Genomic DNA, 18,286 nt, shown 5'->3' with positions numbered 1-18,286 from the left:
ATGGCTGCAATGAGGTCTCTCCCCAGGTTGGATGGGACCCTTAGCAGCCTGATCTAATGGGTAGCAGCAGTGCCCAATGTGAGGGAGTTGGAGCTAGATGATCTTTAAGGTCTCTTCTAATTTAAGCCATTCTGTGGTTCTTCACAGGAAATCCTCTGCATCGTACGCATAGTGGGCTTTAACTGAGCACAAAACAACAGGAAGTATATTGAAAGGTGAACTTCAAAGTTTGTCAGAATTTGTAGTTTGTTTTAAGAAATTTCTTGGCGCTTATCTTCAGAGCTGTTCTCTTGAAGTCACAGATGAAACAAGAGGCAGCCTTGAAGCTTACAGCCCCCATAGGGGATGGCTGTCAAAGTATGCTGCGAGAGAACATCAGAATAAGGCACTGGTAGGTTAAATTTATCTTATGCATGTCCAGAGAGTCTCAAGAAAGCATACATTCTAATGCGAGGGTTGCTGACTTATCAAAGTAGTGCAGCTTTATGGAAGAGGATTAATTTTTCTGATACATGTTTCAAGTTAGTAGTGCTTTACAACCTCTGCAAATCCACAAATGAGTTAAATTTAGTAGGCATTTTATTGTGCCTTTGTTTTGAAATGGTCATTATTCTTGTTTACAGCTTGAGTAAGCCTCATTTTTAGTGCTTATGAGGATGTTTTAAAAGTTATGCATCTCAAAACTATTTTAGAAATCAATTTTATAATAATTTTCAAATTCAAGGCTAGATGTGTTCTTTTTTGCTTATAGTCCTACTGAAGTATAAGAAACTGAGACTATAAAAACAAAATTCTGTATGAACTGCAGTACTTATTGAAAACTGTACACTTTAAAATTTGAAGAACCTTTTATTCAGGGATGTTTGATTCAAGTATTTTAGATGTAAAAGCCTTCAGTGTTACTCACAGACCATTCCAATACAGCTTTAGGTTCCTTCTGCAGGAGTAGACACCAAAATGTTATCCCTTCCCCCTATCCCCTTATCTATAAGCTACTCTATTACAAATAATTAACTCAATAACCTGTTATGAAAGTATGCAGGTGTTTGTCACCTAATGCAAACAAATAATAGATAAAATATGCTATGATATTAAATTTTTAAACATCATTTTCAGATAACAGTTCTGTTTATTCATCTTGAGAAAATGACAGGGGAAATTAAGAGCACATCTAAAACTCTATAGTTAAGCAAGAACAGGGTTTTGATTATTATTTGGAATAAAATTAATAAGCAAATAGATCCTAGAATAAAATGAAATATCACTACGGTGGCATTTTAACATAGTGAACTATTTGGAGTGTGACGCATTTTCCACATCAGAATTAAACAAATAGCTTAATGCATTAAGTCATTTCAGTAACATCTATTCTGTCTGATGCCTATGGGCTGGGAAATAAAGCATTGTGGCAAAAACTATGCATGCAGACCCAGCAGCTCAGAATTTATTGCTCCAAGTAGATGGGGTCATTTTTGGATCCTTCTGTACCTGTCACGCTGGTGAGATGCTTCTGACCCCTTGATCACACCTGGGTTTGTAGATGTTCATTGCTGGGCAAGCCACTGCTGCCCTATTTCTCTTTCTGCACATAACACTAAAGTTGGTAAGTGGCATGAAGTGGCTTTTGCTGGTGTTTCTCGTACGTACAGTTCTAAGTCACCAGCAGTAGGAATATGGTGACCTGTAACTTTTCTTTCCTTCTTACATTTTTCTTCCCTTAATACCCTGGGAAAGTGGAAAGCCTCAAGTATTTCAAAACTATTTCAAATTCCCAGTGCTCCTATGTGGAAGAGTAAGCCAAATTTCAACATGCAGCTAGTTGAGCAGTACTAACCATATTGTCTAGCACTTGGGTTGAAAGGGAACTCCTGTACTATGTGGATAGTAAAGCTTGTGCCTGAGATTATGCCCCATATGATACATGGTTTAGTGGGATCTGTAGTTACTGTCACAACAAAGTGAATACTTTTCTGAGTTCTGGCCCCAGAAAGTACAATATCAAGTGTGTGACTTTTAAGCCAGATTAATTTCTTCATGTTTTGCATGTGCCTAGACTTAAAATGATGGCATTTCTCTCCTACTTCACTATGATATTAATAGTGCTGTGGGATAAGAAAGTTATTTTCACTTTGCATTTGTAAAAAATATTTAACCATTTATAGTAGTGTAGCTAAAGTTAGGTTTTGCTCTATTAGAACCCAGTGACTTAAAACTATAAGTCTAGATAGAAACATTGACTCTCCCTTGCCTTGGACATCCCATACACATTGTGGCATATCCAGAGAGAAAAGTTTTGATTTGTCACTTGTGTAAAAGAATGTTACAGTGAAAGATGCCTTGTAAAAATCTAGAAGAGCAAAGATGCTCCAAGTTAAAGTTGTTCGGCAGCACTGAATGCCAGGCTGCTTTTCAGTAGATGCTAAATTTGGGAGCCTGGTTGTAATCTCCCTGCTGTAAAGTGTCCTCATGCACTTGTGGAGATGCTCATGCTAGAGAGTAGTTTGAAATGGAAGGTTTGTTTGGGGGGGATGTTGAAACACAGACTTCTCCTTTCTGGAGAGAAGATGGAGACCTCTGCCCATGATGAAAGAATGAGTCAGTGTGACAGGTTTCCAGCACTGGAAGTTCAGACTAACATTAGAGGAGGGAGAGAAATCCCAACAGAGTGGGCTGTCCAGGGAAGTGGTGGCCTTCTGTCCTTCCGTCAGGTCGGAACTAGGGAACCTGATCTAGGGGAATCTGTGGAAGGGGAGGCTGGGCACAATGACATCCAGAGGTGCCTCCCAACCTACATGACTCTGTGATTCTAAATATAGTCTGTGTGAGTGCTGAATTTGATTTTGTCATGATTAAATTTTTATTTAAAACTGGAGCAGAAGAGCATAGTAACACTTCTGGAATTGTACTGCAGCACTTCCAAAGAAACATAGACAGACTTCCAATGAAAATATATTCTTCTGTAGCATAACAGTATTTCAGATGAGAGTTAACATGACTGTTTTAAATCCATGGTCATGTCTTATGATGTGTGTGCATGCTTTGTAAGGGGTCACACTTAATTCTGCAAATCATAAACTGAACAGCTGAAAGGATTCAAGACCCATGTTTCCTATTCTGCAGTAGGTAATTAAAATACATAATCTTACAAAGCTGATCCGAGGGAAAAAGGCAGTACATTACCAAAATTCTGCATATTTTTCTGCATAAATAGAATTTATTTCAGCTTTTAATTTTAATTTAATATGCTATTACTACAACTAGTCTAATTCTAGGATCATTGAAATTTCAACTTGAAATCAATATGACCATTATTTTCCTGTGGAATTAATAAAAAACATAGTGAATTCCTAGATATATATCTAGGAAAGGTAGAATCTCATTAACATAAAACCATCTGTTAAATGATTATGAAACATTATGAGAAAGATTAGACCAACTTCTGTTTTAAAAATGTCAGAACTTGTTTTATTAATTTTTCTGATTATGTTCATAACTCAAACTATGGGATAATCCATAATAAATAGATTTAATACGTAACCGAGTTTATGATTAGCATATTATCATTAAAGCCCTTGAGTGGACCTGAGTGGACCATGAAAGGGTTTGGATCAGTTTTAAGTAAAATAAATCTTTCTGTGTTGGTAGAAGAATGCATTTTAAATTGGTAATGCTAGCTTTGTATATATTACTGCTTTATAACAGAAAATACACTATGAATGAAAAAATTAATCTCAGTCAATTTCAGCTTGATTAAAATTAGCTTATTTTCAGTGTCTTGCTAGTTTCTGATAATTCTTAACAGATCGAATATGGAAATGGAAAATGCATGGCAGTGTCATTTTGCTGGAGTATCCTTGCAGGGAGTGTTGTCATACTAGTGTGGGGCAGATTGGCTGCTTAACTGGAGAACAAAGAAAAGATTCGGAGCCACTTTCCTTTATGCTTTGCTAAGTGGAACTCAGAATTAGGGTTGGCCCAATCAGCTGGTAAATAATTGCTGATTACATCTATATAGGTATAACCCTGCTGGAACTGAGGTTCTGATTTTGACCTGCAATTGTGAAAAGGAAGCTTAAAAGATTCTATTTCTAAAGCAGAACAGAAAATGTTATTGAATATAGGTGTAGGAGTTAGACTACTTTCCCCTGAATGCTGTACTGAATTCCACCGTACTAGTGCATTTATTAATAAAATAATACCATTCTTATAGGAAACCTCCAAGATACCACCTTCACCAAGGAACATTTTATAAAAAAAAATAATGGATTTTTAAAGTAATAACTATTAAGCGTAGAATAAGGCAACATTGCTCTTTGTTGTGGGGTTTTTTTGTTGGTTTTTTTTTCAAATGGTTAATCAGCATTTGGGCACTTTTTATCCTTTTGGGTATGAAGAATAATTAACAATGGATGCAGGTATTCCTTCTGAAATACTGTTTTCTTAAGAAATAAACATGAAGACAAAACATTTTTTGTTGTGAATAGCAGGCCCAAAGGAGATCTCCTGAGTCATAGCCACTGCTTTCAGCTATTTCTCCACTGCAGGGAACCTGTAACTCTTCTTTTATCATGGAGATTAGAATGTGGTGTATTTTGCCTTTTCCTTGGTTCTTCTGTCTTCTGGTTGATGCCTGTGTTTGGCAGCATCTTTTGTTTGTTTTGTTTTGCAATTAATCTGTAAAAGTTTCATAAGAATCTACATTAAAGACATAATTTACACATGTATTTAATATTTATATCTTGAATTTTCAGAATCAGGAAATCTGGAGTTTGTAACATTGTGGGAATACTTATTCGGAAAGAGAGTTCCTTTTTTCATCACCTAATTTTAAAGCTAAGAGATGAGAGCTATTTCTTGTTTACTATATAATGTTAAATATCGTTAATATCTCCCTAAGAGGCGTGCTTAAAACATTATAAACAGTAACTTTGTTTTGAGTAAAATATCTGTGGTGTTGTACACTGTGGTCTGGCTAAGTGGTTTTGTTTGTAAATTACTGTCTCCTGATTAAACATGAATTGCTATTGTCAGTATTAGTTCAGCAAACAAAAACTGTTATCATATAGAAATGCAAAGTACTTACGAGCCCTTCTCCAGAGAACCTGGTAGACCTACAAAATCCATCAGGATAGATATATATTAAGGTCTTTGATTATATACATGGGGTTATTTCAGTTGACTTCAATACAGCTCAAATATTCCATTCAATTTTTTCGTTCATTGCTCATGTTCATATTACTAAGCACTCTGTTGGTGTGTGCATCCAGAAATATGGAAAACTGTTAATGGATTCATGGCTGCAGAGGAAAATCAAATAGCCTGTAATTGGGATGATTCACAATTAGAAGTTCATAATCATCTGTATGTTCTTGAAGGGTGCAAATAGCACAAGTAAGATTATAGAGCATTGATGAAGTGGTGGATAGAAAAGTTGATACAGAGGTGTTGTCAACCTCCACAACTAGTTAGGAAAATCTGCCTTCCAAAAGCTGTGATACTTGTTTAATTGTTTACAGTTCTCAAACTTTCTTGCAGTTCAAATGCTGTATTTTTCTTATGGAGAATAAGATTTTCAGATGTTTATAGGGCCTAAGTTAGTCAAAAACTCTGTGAGAAGAAGGCACCTCCAGAGGAACTTCTGTAGCAGCTGATATTGGTGTCTGATGCTGGGAATCTGCTTGCAAGCTCAGAAGCTTCTGTTACTTGAATCATAGAATCATAGAATGGCTTGGGTTGTAGGGATTCTTAAAAATCATCCAGTTCTAACCCCTGCCATGGGCAGGGTTGCTGCTCACTAGAACAGGTTGTATTGGGTATTATAGTGGGAGCCCACTTTAACAGCTTTTTGAAATCTTAGGTGCCTGGAGTTAGATGAGATGGCTCCTCCCGCAGCGGACAAGGGGAGACAGAAATTTCACATCCCTGTGTGCTTGTATAAAGTTCATGTTTTTGTGGAGTGAAGAGCTGAAAACTCATTTTTTAATGATTACAATTGCAGTTTGAAGGTGTTAGTCTTCCTCGTAGTGCTTTGGAAATATAAAGCTGTCCAAACCATTGTCATTATGAAAATAGTGATACACAGTATAGTGTTTAAAACTGACTGCCTTTGGTTGTCAGTGCTATGTCAGCTGGTGAAGTTGTTATATGAAGTGGGTAATTAAGCTGTATAGCTCGGGGCATAAGTGCATGTCATCCCCATCTTTGGGCTGGGCATTTCAACTCTACTTCAATTGCAGTACCTTTTCTAGTACTGAGTTGAGGTAGCATTGAGGTTTCCAGTGCTTAATGACACAGGAAAGTATTGCTATTAGAGCAGCATAAAGGGATGGGATTGATTTGTGTCTGACAGTATGAAAAATGTTGATAGAATTGCTGACTCTGGAAGTTAGCTCAAATTAAGAGTTTTTGCAAGTCACAATGACTGATTTAATGATTCATGCTTTTGGCACCTAACATCTCACTGGTTGGGGTTAGCGAGGTGGTTAATGAGCAGAGAGAGGCACTTCCAGAAGATGTTTCATTTTTGCACAGTGCCAGTTGTGGCTAAGTTATTAGAAAATTAAGAATTTGATTGGATATAGGAATTGCTCCTAGTTCTGTGCTTATTTAACATGTTACCCCTTACTGTGTCCTTTTTCTAGCTCTTAGGTAATAAACTGTATTTGCTGAGATAATTCAATCACACCCTATCGTTTTTCATACTCTGAGGGCCTCATCAGTCCTTTCATATCATGCTTTGAATATGAGATTGATATTCACTTCTTCTTGCTTGACTCTGTTTTTCTTAGGTAGCTCACATAGAGCTGTTCAAGTCCAAGTTTTAAGGACATTTTTTGAAATTCTGACCTATTCCTAAAGAGACACTATCAAAAATAAAAGTCTTTGCAAGTTGATAGTGCTCAGCAGTGCTGAAAAACTAATCAGCTGGAGTGAATGTTGATTACATTAATCACAAAGCAGAACTGTCTTAATTCTGTGAGAGCAAGACTGTCACTCTAAATGACAGACTGAATCATGGAATTGGTATTTATCATCTGAGTCATCATTTACTTTAGATGTTTGGCTTGAGAGGTGAATTATCCTTGCTTATATATATATTTTTTGTGAAATAAACACTGAAAATGTGCTGCAATAGTCACTTGCTCCTTCTGTGTAGCATACTGAACAAAGGTTGTGGTGCTTTTTTATTAGAACCAGTGTTTCTGTGAGATATCTGGGGAGTAGATTGTGTCATGTGGGGCAGGGTAAAAAGAGTTCTTGTGTTCTGAAATCCTGCAAGACAGTAAAGCTGACTGGCCTCCCCTGCTAAACACCATTTCTCCAACTTTTCCAAAATACCAGCTGACCAAACATTAAGTATCAAGTGTCCTAAGCAGAGTCCTGAATGGCTATGCCAATGAAAGCAAAACAGAGTCTCCTTTCAGCAGAATATAGGTCAAGGAATAGCAACTTGTGTCCTACATAATCGTTGTCTTAGTACGTTGTCATTACAGACTTCAATCTGTGGGATTATTGGCAATTGGAGCAGACTGTGGGCAGATGAAGCTGCCCATGCCTTCCTGCAGTGTGACCCACATCTGCTGGCGGGTTAGGTGGTGGCCACCAGCCTCTCTCTGACTGCAGAAAGTCTTGGCTTCTCTTTGTTTGGGGTCTGCTGAGGCAGAGAAAAGTAAAAGTTTTCCTGTACAGCTTGTATTTACTAGGCCTTGTCTACAATCTTAAATTAATCTTAGAAGACCCCAGACAAAGCAAAACTAAAAGCCTCTTCAGTTTAAGTGAAGTGTTCTAAAGTGTTTTCTTCTGCTTTCTTTTATTTTGAATAGAGAAGCGCATTTCAGTGCTGCCCTCCAGCCATATTTTACAGTTTTCCTCCTGCTGAGTAGAAACCAATTTTTGAATCCTGATTTCCATCCTATTGGATTGCATTTTACCACTCCTTTCCAGCAAGCTGTACTAAACTAATGCATATAATGTGGGGACTGCAGGAGCTGGAGCTCAGCCAGCCCCAAACCAGACCATTGCCACCAGTTTCCAGCACTTCCCTAAAACGAGGTCTCCCTGCATGCAAATCCAGCTGGGGCATGCAGGCTAGATAAGAATTTGCAGCTCCAGCATCTGTTGCCTGCATAATATGAGCGCCTCTCTCTTGTTTTCTTGTCACAGCGAACATAATGACATTCTCAAGGAGTATTGTTGCAGCTCAAAAATGTATCAGAAAGCAATGGAAATGCTGGTTGCAGAGCTGTGCAAGAAGTAGTGCAGTGGCTCCAGGCTTAAGGGTTGTGTATATGTGAAAGTAACGCGTTTCTCCTATGAATGCAGCACTGAAAGACAAGTGTCTGCAGTAATTGTGTAGCCTGAGTGTGAAAATGGAGGCAACGTGCTGATGTTTCTGATGTGGATGAAGAACAGTTTGACTCATATCTATTTAATTCTGTACAAGAGGTTCTCACGTGTGGCATTAGCTCCAACACTTCAATAATGTGAATACCTATATATATTATAACTGTATAATTGCAATAAAATGGTAATTAATGCCCTCGTAATGCCAAATTAAGCATAGCAAATAAAACCAGGAGGGGTTCATTTTTATATTGCAGAATTAATTTTTCAAGGCATTTTTATATTCCTTGAAATTACGCATTAAAAAAAAGAGAGAAACCTTTGGAAAGGTCCTTTAGTTACTGTTTTATTGTTTTAAATGTTTTTGGAAGCTGTTTTTCAGATAGTGTTAATGGAATGTTAGTAGATTATAATGTAATTAATGGTTGGTGGTAATTCATTGTGGGTTGACTAGTGAGATGAATTACTATTCTTTGCTATTTTATTTTGCTTTTGCTTTTTGGTGTTGCTATAGCAGATAGGCATGGTTGTTGTTACTCTACTGGGGAATGGAAATTGAAATGAGCCATGGAAATTTGTTCTGAACTGTTTTTTTTTTCCTGGTTCCAAACACTTGTTCATTTCCTAGCCAGAGAATGTACTTGTTCCCCTCCTCTGCTCTGTGACACAGATGGAAGAAAATATCACCAGGAAAAGGGGAGGAAGTTTGCTGAGCAGGGGCACAGCCTGGTTGGTGCTGTAGATCTGGTGGTGGGAATCACAGAATCACAGAATTGTAGGTGCTGAAAGGGATCTCTAGAGATCATCTAGTCCAACCCCCCTGCCAAAGCAGGCTCCCTACAGCAGGTTGCACAGGTAGGTGCACAGACAGGTCTTGAATATCTCCAGAGAAGGAGACTCCACAATCTCCCTAGGGCATCTTCTTTTGGTAGTTGGGTGTAGAACAGATTCACTGGGCTAGTGGTCATGGCCCCAAGCTGCTGGAGTTTGAGAGAAGCATTTAGACAATGCTCTCAGCCATAGGGTTTAAATTTCAAGAGGTCCTGTGTGGAGCCAGGACTCTATCTCCCTTGAACAAATGATGTTCTGCTCTGGTCTACTCTTTTTTCTGTTCTAGCCCATGTTCTCAATGGTTTTATGCCCTAAAGATAAGGGGACAGGCAGGAATATGGCTCCATTAACTGGATATGCTAGAAGTGACCACGGGACAGCCAGGGAGCTCCAGCCCATACTTCACTGCCCCTCAGCTGCCCCTTGTGTTGGAGTGAATCTGACAGCACCTGCCTTTCCAGTGCACTTGTTTCACAAGATCTTTCTATTATCTCCAGGTCACTTGTATTCAGTAGTTTCACAGCTTTCTCTAAACTTCTTCTAATGATAAATCATTGTGTAGTACTCTAATGTTTCAAGGATTTTGGTTATCTCAGGTTCCTGCTGATACTCTGGTAATGGAGTCTAGTAGTTCTTGATGGTTTCTTAAAATAAGCAAACAAATAAATAAAAGAGGCAGATGTGAATTTCACAGGTACTCATGCTAGAATTGAACTATAAAGAACCCAAGTTAAAGTACTGAAAGAAAAAAGCCTTTTGCTTTGTTCCTTGGTATTAAAAGAGAACTCAGACATAATCCCATTTCAAATGTTGCTGATGAGATGTTATAACCTTATGCAAACAGGGGAAAGGCTGAACTTTCTGGTAGTGATAACTGAGTAGCTGAGATGATAAATTAATTCTTCCATCCAAATCAATAGCAGTTGTAATGGTGGGCATCACTGGGAGCGGGGTGAAATCCAACAGTATCAGATTCCCACTGATTACATATTTTTTTTCTTTGCTTTCAAAACAGCAGTTCATACTGTTTGCAAATTTGTCAACCAAGATTAATCTATTCAAGCAGGCTTTGGATCTGCTCCGCTGCTTTGCAGCTACATCCCTTTATAGAGGATGGGATTAGGAAAGCAGGCAGAAAATTCTTTTCTGGCATGGTCACCGTGAGCTGGAAGCGTTGGGAGTTAAGTGCATGGGACATGGGGAGTTGTTGTCCTGAGCAAAGTGGTGGAAGGTGAGATGTGTCTCAAATCCCCTCTGTTCTCTGAGGCAGGCTTCTAATGTAAGGCTTTGCATTTGGAATTAACAAATTGAATCCTGAACTGATTTTAGCTTCTATGCTGGTCTTTGAAAATGTGAGCAGTGCTGTTCTTGAACATCAGGTTGTGCTTCCTGCTTGGGATCTCATTTGGACCTATCAGGGTTAAACCCATCTTGTCAGTTTTTCAGATTACCAAAAGCAGGAGACTATAGCTTCTTTTTTTTTGCACAGAGTGGTTTCTGTTTATCTGTCCAGCCATGGGTGTCTGTCCTAGTGATGACATGAAGCAGGAATGCTCTAAGCTGCACGGTCTTGCAGGAGATCCCAAAAAATCAGAACACCCCAAAAGGCTGTTAGTTTCTGTAGTTGTATTTTCTCGGAGAATAAGGATGTGATCTTTTGAAATGAAAGATGATCTGTTGGGTGATACTGAGAAAAAGATTTAAAAATGCATTGAGCTCTTGGTCTACAAATATTTGGAGGATTGGTGTCACTTATTCCAGTTGTGTTCTTCTACCAAGTGTTTGGGTTTTCTGAATTGCAATGTCTGATTGATGATCCCTGGGAGGAGCCCCCCATGTTCATCCAGCCATGTGTGCCTAAACACCCCCAGACTCCTCTCATGTATTTGGGAGAGGAGATGACATAAGAGTGGGAAGGTGTCTTGCTGCCCACTCAACCCAAAATTCATCAGGTTGTAAGCCTTTCTCCTACATTTGGATAAGTGAGGAGGAGGAGCTGAAGTTGCTTCTTTGCAGTCTACTGTGGATAGCTGGGAAACGCAAAGTGAAAAGTCAGCCTGCTCTATTCCTGGTCACAGCAAAGAGCAAGTGTGAGAAGGCTGCTAAAGAGGGATTTTCAGCCTTGCAGATCTGGCTTTATATTTGTGATGCTTCAAGTACAGGAATCTTCCATCTAGTCCCAGCTTTCACAACTCTCAAGATCGGTTTCTGTGTGGATGTGGGTTTTTTTTTTTTTACTTTTTTTTTTTTTGAGACTTGGCTGAAGTTAGTTTTCTATATTGTAATAACATGAGTGAATTAAACTTTTTTTTTCTGCATAGCACTAAACCCACACTATTTTTTGATGGTCCTGTACAATAGGTAGTTTTTGAATGCAAAATTATGGAAATGCCTATGTAACTTTCCAGAAGAGAATGGAGAAATAAAGACCCTTTAAGTCCAGTTACTTAGTTAAACACTGGAAATTTCCATATATTCAAAAATCAGACAGTTTAAATTGCAATTTTGTGTGTAAAACAATGATAAAATAATACTTAGTGATCTTCTTCTCCTTTTGTGTTGTGTATAGCATCAACCCATGTAACAAAATAATAATTTTTTAAAAAATCTGCCCCATGCATTCATCTACTCCCAGAAGAAGCATCCCCAAATAATACTGACATCTGTGCAGTGCCTATCATCTTTCTTGCAGCATTTGTGATCCTCAAAATGTCACAATTCATACCATAGTTTCATTCCTCCTGTATCAATGGATATAAATTAGCTTTTCTAACTTCCAAGGCTCTTTGGGGGAACTTTCTTGCACTGGCTACCATTTACTGCCTCATTCTGCTCCTGTAATTTCCCTTCTGTAAATGTCTGGGCTCAGATTCTGAATTTTATCTGCGTAGTTCTTATTACAGCATCATTTTATTACTGCCAGCATGCCTGGACTGAATACAACCCATCCTCTTTTCCTGACTGCATTCCTCACTTAGTGCCAGGTATTCAGTGGAGTGTTTGAGTTCCTAACCCCCCCCTCTCCCAATCTTTCTATCCCCTGCAGTGCTTGACCTTCTAGTAACTAATACCCTTTGTTAATTGTTTGCCTTACCCATATTACGTGTCACCTTTTCTGCCCTAAACAGTGTTGCCCTACAGCTCTACTTAAGCAGCCTTTTTTTTTCTCTGATGTCTGCTTCATTTGTTGGTGGCCATCCCTATTGCTTGCAGTAGGCTAGCAGATTCCCTGTCCTGTGGGTTCATTTCTAAAATGTGTGATACCTAGTGGCATCTCTGTGGCTCTCTTCGTCACTCGCTACTAACCAGAGTGTTAAGTGGCTGCTTACCCTCTAACCTTTGTAACTAAGCAAACTAATTTCTGGACGTGTCAGTATGTTATGATTTCATTATGAGTCTGACACAGCGGGGAAGTTGTGGATGCCCAAGGTTAGGTTGGATGGGGTCCTGGGCAGCCTGATCTGGTGTATTGGCAACCACTTTAAGTTCCAACCCAAACCATTCTGTGATTCTATGAGATAGAAACAGGAATTTTGTGATTGTTTTATTTTAGTCTCATAAAAATTTCCTTACACCTCATATATTGACTTTTTTTTTCCTGTGGTACTTTTTGTCATTATGAAAGCTCTTCTAAAGGCACTGCAGGTTGTGTGTGACTTTTGCTCACCATTTTTTGTGTATTAGTATGTTTTTCTACAGAATTCTGGAGCCTGGTGCTGTAGTCAGGCAGTGAACAAGGACAACACATTGTTCATGGTCTTCTGTAGAGGGATCCCTATGAGAAAGCAGCTGTCATGGGAGATATTTGGTTTCCTTCATCTGATGGGCTGGGCAGTGGACAAGGGCTATCAGCACCCATTTCAGGGATGAATGGCACTCTTTATTCCCAACAGATAGCAAGGAGCATAAAAGGACTCATGACCCAGTTATCTCAGGAGCGTGCCCAGCTATGTGCCATCCTTTATGCAATTATGCAAAGCTCAGAGTGGAGTCTTAACCTCATCTCTCATTTGAGGTTTTTCTGCTTTATAAATATGCAGCACATCCAATGTCTTACACTCTGGTGCCTTGTACTACAAGAAACCACAAATTGTTATTTTTCTGACCTGTTGTGTGTGCTCTTCAATTGGAAACAGCAGTGTATACATCTCATTGCTAGGTAGATGCTTACTCTTCCATGGACTTGAGGACAGAAGTGTTGGATGGCCAGAAGTTTGAATTTATGCTCTTTTTGAGATTTGGCAGGGTTTGACTGGTCCCCAGTGGGTGCTTGATGGCATTAAGAAAGGATGAGCAGCAAGTTGGAGGATGTGGATGTAGTCGTAGAGGCACTGTTTATCCTACTTTCTCATTAACCCTTTACCCTCTTAATGTTTGTTTTCACTTCTACCATATGTTTGTTTTCTTTGTTTGGATCTGTGTGTGCGCTCAAGGGCAAGGATCGTGCTGCACTAGTGCCAACTTTGTGCACAACCACTGTGGATTACTTCAATTCAGCTGATAGATGATGATAATTAAAAGGAAACATGTGTTTCTTAATTTATTTTAGTCCTAGCAATCTAGCGTTGCCAAAATCTGTATAGCTACACTCAGAGATCAGTTTTATCACTTTGTTGTTGTTGTTTGAGATCATTCTGGGCTTAATGGAAAATCAAACACTGCCCTGGGTACTGCCATAGATAGTGACGTAGGGGGGAAAAATACCTTAAAACATTCTGAAAAATATCTGTGAAATATGATGCTTTATTGTATTTTTCCAGTATACTTAAAGCAAAATTTGTTAATTACAGGTTGTTTATAGAAAATAATGTTTTAAAATGTATTTAAAATGAAATCTCTAGTTATTGAAGTCATACGCACTGTTGGTTGGAAACTTAGTAAGAGAGTTGCAGTTCAGGGCTATGCAAACTCTGAGCAGTATGAGAATTGTTATGTGCAAGTAACTATGTTTTGGTTTTTTTTAATTCTTGATTATAAAATACTTTATTTACTTATACTGAAAGATAACAATTGTGTTCCTTCATACTTAGTAAGATAATTTTTTTTCTAAGTGTTTTATAAGGCTGTAGAAAAGAATCTGAGAATGGATCTAGAAAGGTGCTCTGAGCATGAGAGAACAAGAAGAGCATTAGACTGTATACCTCCTCCATTCCATTACATATTGCTTTCATTGGGAAAAGGGAAGCAAGTATAGGGGAAATGTGAGTTAAAGATTTCAGATCTGATCATGATTAAAAAACGCCATTTACAACCAATGGCACCATAGCCTTATAGAGAGGTTGCAGCCAACTAATCAATTTCAGCGTGGCCTAGATTTGTTGCTAAGCTTTCTGGCTGTTGTTTGCAAAGCCATCAGTAAAGGCATAGACCTTGGCTATGTATCTTTTTTTAAACAAAAACTAAAGCCAAAGAGTTGTGAGGATACAGTGAGGGCATGCCTACTGGAACTGGACTTCAAGTTGCATTAGAAGTCAAGGGCTGCATGCTTTTGTACAACAAGGTCAGTATGTTGTTGGCTGCATTATAATAGGTGTTCTGCTTGAGTTGATTTGAGAAAAGTAAAAACAATAATGCTTTGTGGACCATGTGTCAGTATCTGTCTGGCTTGTGTTGTCATCACTGTTGCTTCTTTTCATTGCCTCCCATTGTCAGTGGATTACAGAAATGTGAAGCAGTAGTCTGCTAGGTTGTAGCTATGAAGCCAGTTCCTAGTGTTGAAATTTCACTGCAACACCGTCAAAAGCCTCACAGCTACTGACGTGGGAGTTTTCCTCCTCCACAGCCTAGTTATGAGACCTTAGGCTCTAAGCTTACACGCAGAACTGTAAATGCAAATTAGTGCACTATTCATCTGTGTTATCACTGAATCGTTAAGGTTGGGAAAGACCTCTAAGACCATTTAGTCCAACCATCCATCTACCACGATATTGTCCTCATGTTATGATTGTACACTGCCAAAATGTGGGTTGTATAGTGTTTAGTCTTGCAAAGGTTTGGCAAATGGAGGAAAGGCTGCAGTACACTCTTTCCCTTTTCCTGTCTATTAATTAATCTTCCTCCTGAGCAGTACTATTCAGCAAAGTGCCTTCTGTATCTCTGCCAAGATGAAGTAGCCTCTGGGAAAAGCAAAGGAGGCCAAATCCAAATACTTCATTGCATTGTTTGGAAGCTGGAGTGGCTTCAGTGTGCAGAATTTGTGTTCAGGAGTGGAGATCTTTTTCTGAGTCCTAGACCATGTCAGTCAGGGTCTCTGCAGAACTCTGAACCATGTGCTTTAGGGAGAGCAAAGGGATTTCTAAGTCTGATCTCTTCAGCTATCAATATAGGCAGCCTATGTCTTTCCCAATAGTCAGCACTGGATGAACAAAAAAATGCTTTCTTATTTATCTCTTACAAAATGTAAATACACTTTAAGGAAAAAAAACTAAATAACAACATTCTGAAAATTTGTTAGATTTACTCATTTCTGCATTTGTTGATGGGCATTTCTGTAAGAAACACCTGACTCATCCTCAAGAAATGCATATTAGTAATTTCAAAGCACTGATGGTTGGTTTGTTTACTTATTTTTGAAAAAGAATAAGGAATCTCCACTCTCTTTGTTATATAGAATTTATAATAATTTATCCATAGTAAGTTACACAAATTCATATGAGTTTCACTAAGCATCATTTTAACTGAAGCTTTTATTTTATTCTACACAAATCTTATTCTTCTTTTTTCTTCTAAACAAAAGCTAGCAATGTTTCAGGCTTTAAATAATATCTTGTTTGATGTGAGTTTTGTTTGTTTGTTGATTTTTTTTATTTTTATTTTTTGAGGAAATTGGAAGTTGTTGAACTTCCTATGCAAAGATTTGCCATTGACTATTGAAGCCAATGGGGAGCCACCTTAATCCTATATGCAGCTATTAGTTCAATAGATTTTTAACAAGATTCAGTGCAAAATACTATTTAATTTGCACAGTGCAGTAAGCTTGCTGTGCCTCTTGTGTAAAGTGCTGCATAATGCGTTGCTTTCCAGCCCTTCCTCAGTGGCAGCAGATGCTATTTTCCCATTTACACCCCTGAGCAGTTTCTGTTTGCAGAAAGAATAAAAGCTGTTTCTTGGCTGCTTTGTAACCAAAGCAAGCAATAACTGGAGAGAGGGTGGGAAGCAAGGGAGCAGGGGGAAGTATTTTGTCAACTTCAAAGACTGCAAGAAAAAATAAAATCTTCATGTAGAAGGGAGATGCAGCCCTGTTCTTGCCCCAAGCACTTTGCTCCAGGTTTGCTCAGGTTGCTCTCCAAGCCAATGGTCCCCTCCCCAGTGCACAGACCATCTTTGTGCCTCCACACAAATTTAGTGTAAAGCACGAGCTGCAGATTTTTAACCCTCACAGAGCTTTCACATGCTAACTGGGCAAGCAAGTATTGCTTTAAATAGCTCAACACATCACTGTTATTCCAGTGATTCGCAGTCCCAACTCCATATGAGCCTAGCAGGGGACAAATCTTTGGCTGCCAGTTATCTCAGTGACTGCCTTCTGGAGAGAGACAAACTCTCTGCATCTCCTTCCGAAATCAGTGCCGTGCCCTCCTGCCCATGGTGACAGGGCATGGGGACAGCCTGTACCAAGGGGGACAGCTGGAGGCGTTTCCCCTCTGATGCCAGATTCCATATTTTTAGCTTATCAGCTGACTATGCTTTTCATTTCTGGCCTGGCAGCTTGAAGTTTTTTCTTCTTTAAGCCTTTTTTCTGAAGTGCCACCCTACGGTGCTTAGAAAAGCTGTTCTTTCCACGTCCCTGCCAGAGGTGGACCACCGCTGGATGCCCTGTGGACGTGCAAACCTTCAGCTTTCTGCTGGGTGCTATTTTTACACGAGACTTTGGCTCGTCTCCCGCCTGTGCGTGGGTGCTGCAGGAGTCATCTGAGCCCTAGCTGCACTTGTGCCGGAGCGGCTCATGACCGCACTGCCGCAGGACCCGCTTGTCCCACCGCCTGCCCCCAGGACGTTGGAGCACATGGTGGGATTGCCCGTGTCACTGTCCTGGTAAAGCTGGGTTAATGCAGGCATGCCAGAGGATACAGGTATGGTGGGATGACTGTACGTTCTGGGGAGCACAAACCTGAATTGAGTTGTTTTTCATCTGGAACTACCATCGTTAAATCACTTGTTTTGTCATGAGAATATTTATTTGGGTTTTATCTGGTAGTGCTATCAAGAAAGATGTTTAAACATTTATTTCAGGTAATGCTTTACATTCACATAATTATATGAAGATTTTGAAGTTATGGTGATAGTGGCACTTGTTAGGTAACAACTTGATCTGAAAAATGTGTTTTTTTTAAACTTTACTTAAATACTTCATATTAGAAGACTTCATAACACTTTAGACTTAGTATTAGATTGCAATTAATAAAAAAAAGATCCTATTGCTTTATGCAGATTTCTCACTGCAGTCTTACTAGAAGTCATACAAAAATAGCTCTTCTATTGCTGCAGTAAGTTTGTAAAATTCAGCAGAGATTTCTCTCTAGCTGCACTTGGACTTAGTAAATATTTTATTACAATGATGAGGACAGGAGGTTAGCTTGTGCTAAGCTTGTTTGTGTGATGTGAATTTTGCATTAAACATATGGTGAAATTTGGAGTTCTTGTGTGCTGAGTGCTTTGCTATAATTGCTAATCTTACATATTTGCATTGCTTTGCATTCTGCTGGATAACACTTCTTGTTCATCCCTGGTGCCACAATTTGGCAGAAAAATCATAGGTCACTTCCAGTCTTCATGCTAACTGCCTGCTGTCCCATATCAGCTATAGATTTTTTTCTAATTTGATTTTGGATCCTTACGAAGTGCTGGAAAAGGCATGCAGTCCTCTCTGTTGTGCCAAAGGCACTGTGCAAGCTGTTGTTTGTAAACAGTACAAGCAGGTTTGTGGTTCAAAAAGGAACACAAATCTCAAATGGTCCTATTTTATCTTTTTAGACCATATTAACGAATTAAACTAAATAGATACCTACTGCATAAAGACTTATTGAATTTGCTGAATTGCCTAATCTATGAAATATGAACTAAAGAGGGGAGGAGTGATAGCCTGCTGTTGTAGGGCTGGGAGAAGCAGTGA

General features: G+C 38.9%; 1 protein-coding gene across 4 annotated transcripts in view; it reads left to right on the top strand.

Moving 5' to 3' along the window:
- ABLIM2 (actin binding LIM protein family member 2) overlaps window positions 1-18,286 on the top strand; it is a 132,596-nt gene that overhangs the window by 11,128 nt on the left and 103,182 nt on the right. For 3 of the 4 annotated variants that reach the window (XM_065735835.1, XM_065735834.1, XM_065735832.1), the window contains exon 1: window positions 17,152-17,246. The exons of the other annotated variant lie outside the window; for it this stretch is intronic. In XM_065735835.1, coding sequence (XP_065591907.1) covers window positions 17,231-17,246 — 16 coding nt within the window. In that variant the 5' untranslated portion in view covers window positions 17,152-17,230. Of the gene's footprint in view, window positions 1-17,151; window positions 17,247-18,286 lie in introns of those variants that run through there. 4 annotated transcript variants of the gene reach the window in all.

This window comes from Cyrtonyx montezumae, unplaced genomic scaffold (genome assembly GCF_038088225.1).
Source record: "Cyrtonyx montezumae isolate F1298 unplaced genomic scaffold, pur_monq_1.0 scaffold_2, whole genome shotgun sequence".
Classification (NCBI taxonomy): Eukaryota; Metazoa; Chordata; class Aves; order Galliformes; family Odontophoridae; genus Cyrtonyx; species Cyrtonyx montezumae.
Note: the sequence above shows the minus strand (reverse complement) of the source record. Positions and strands in the feature narration are given on the sequence as shown.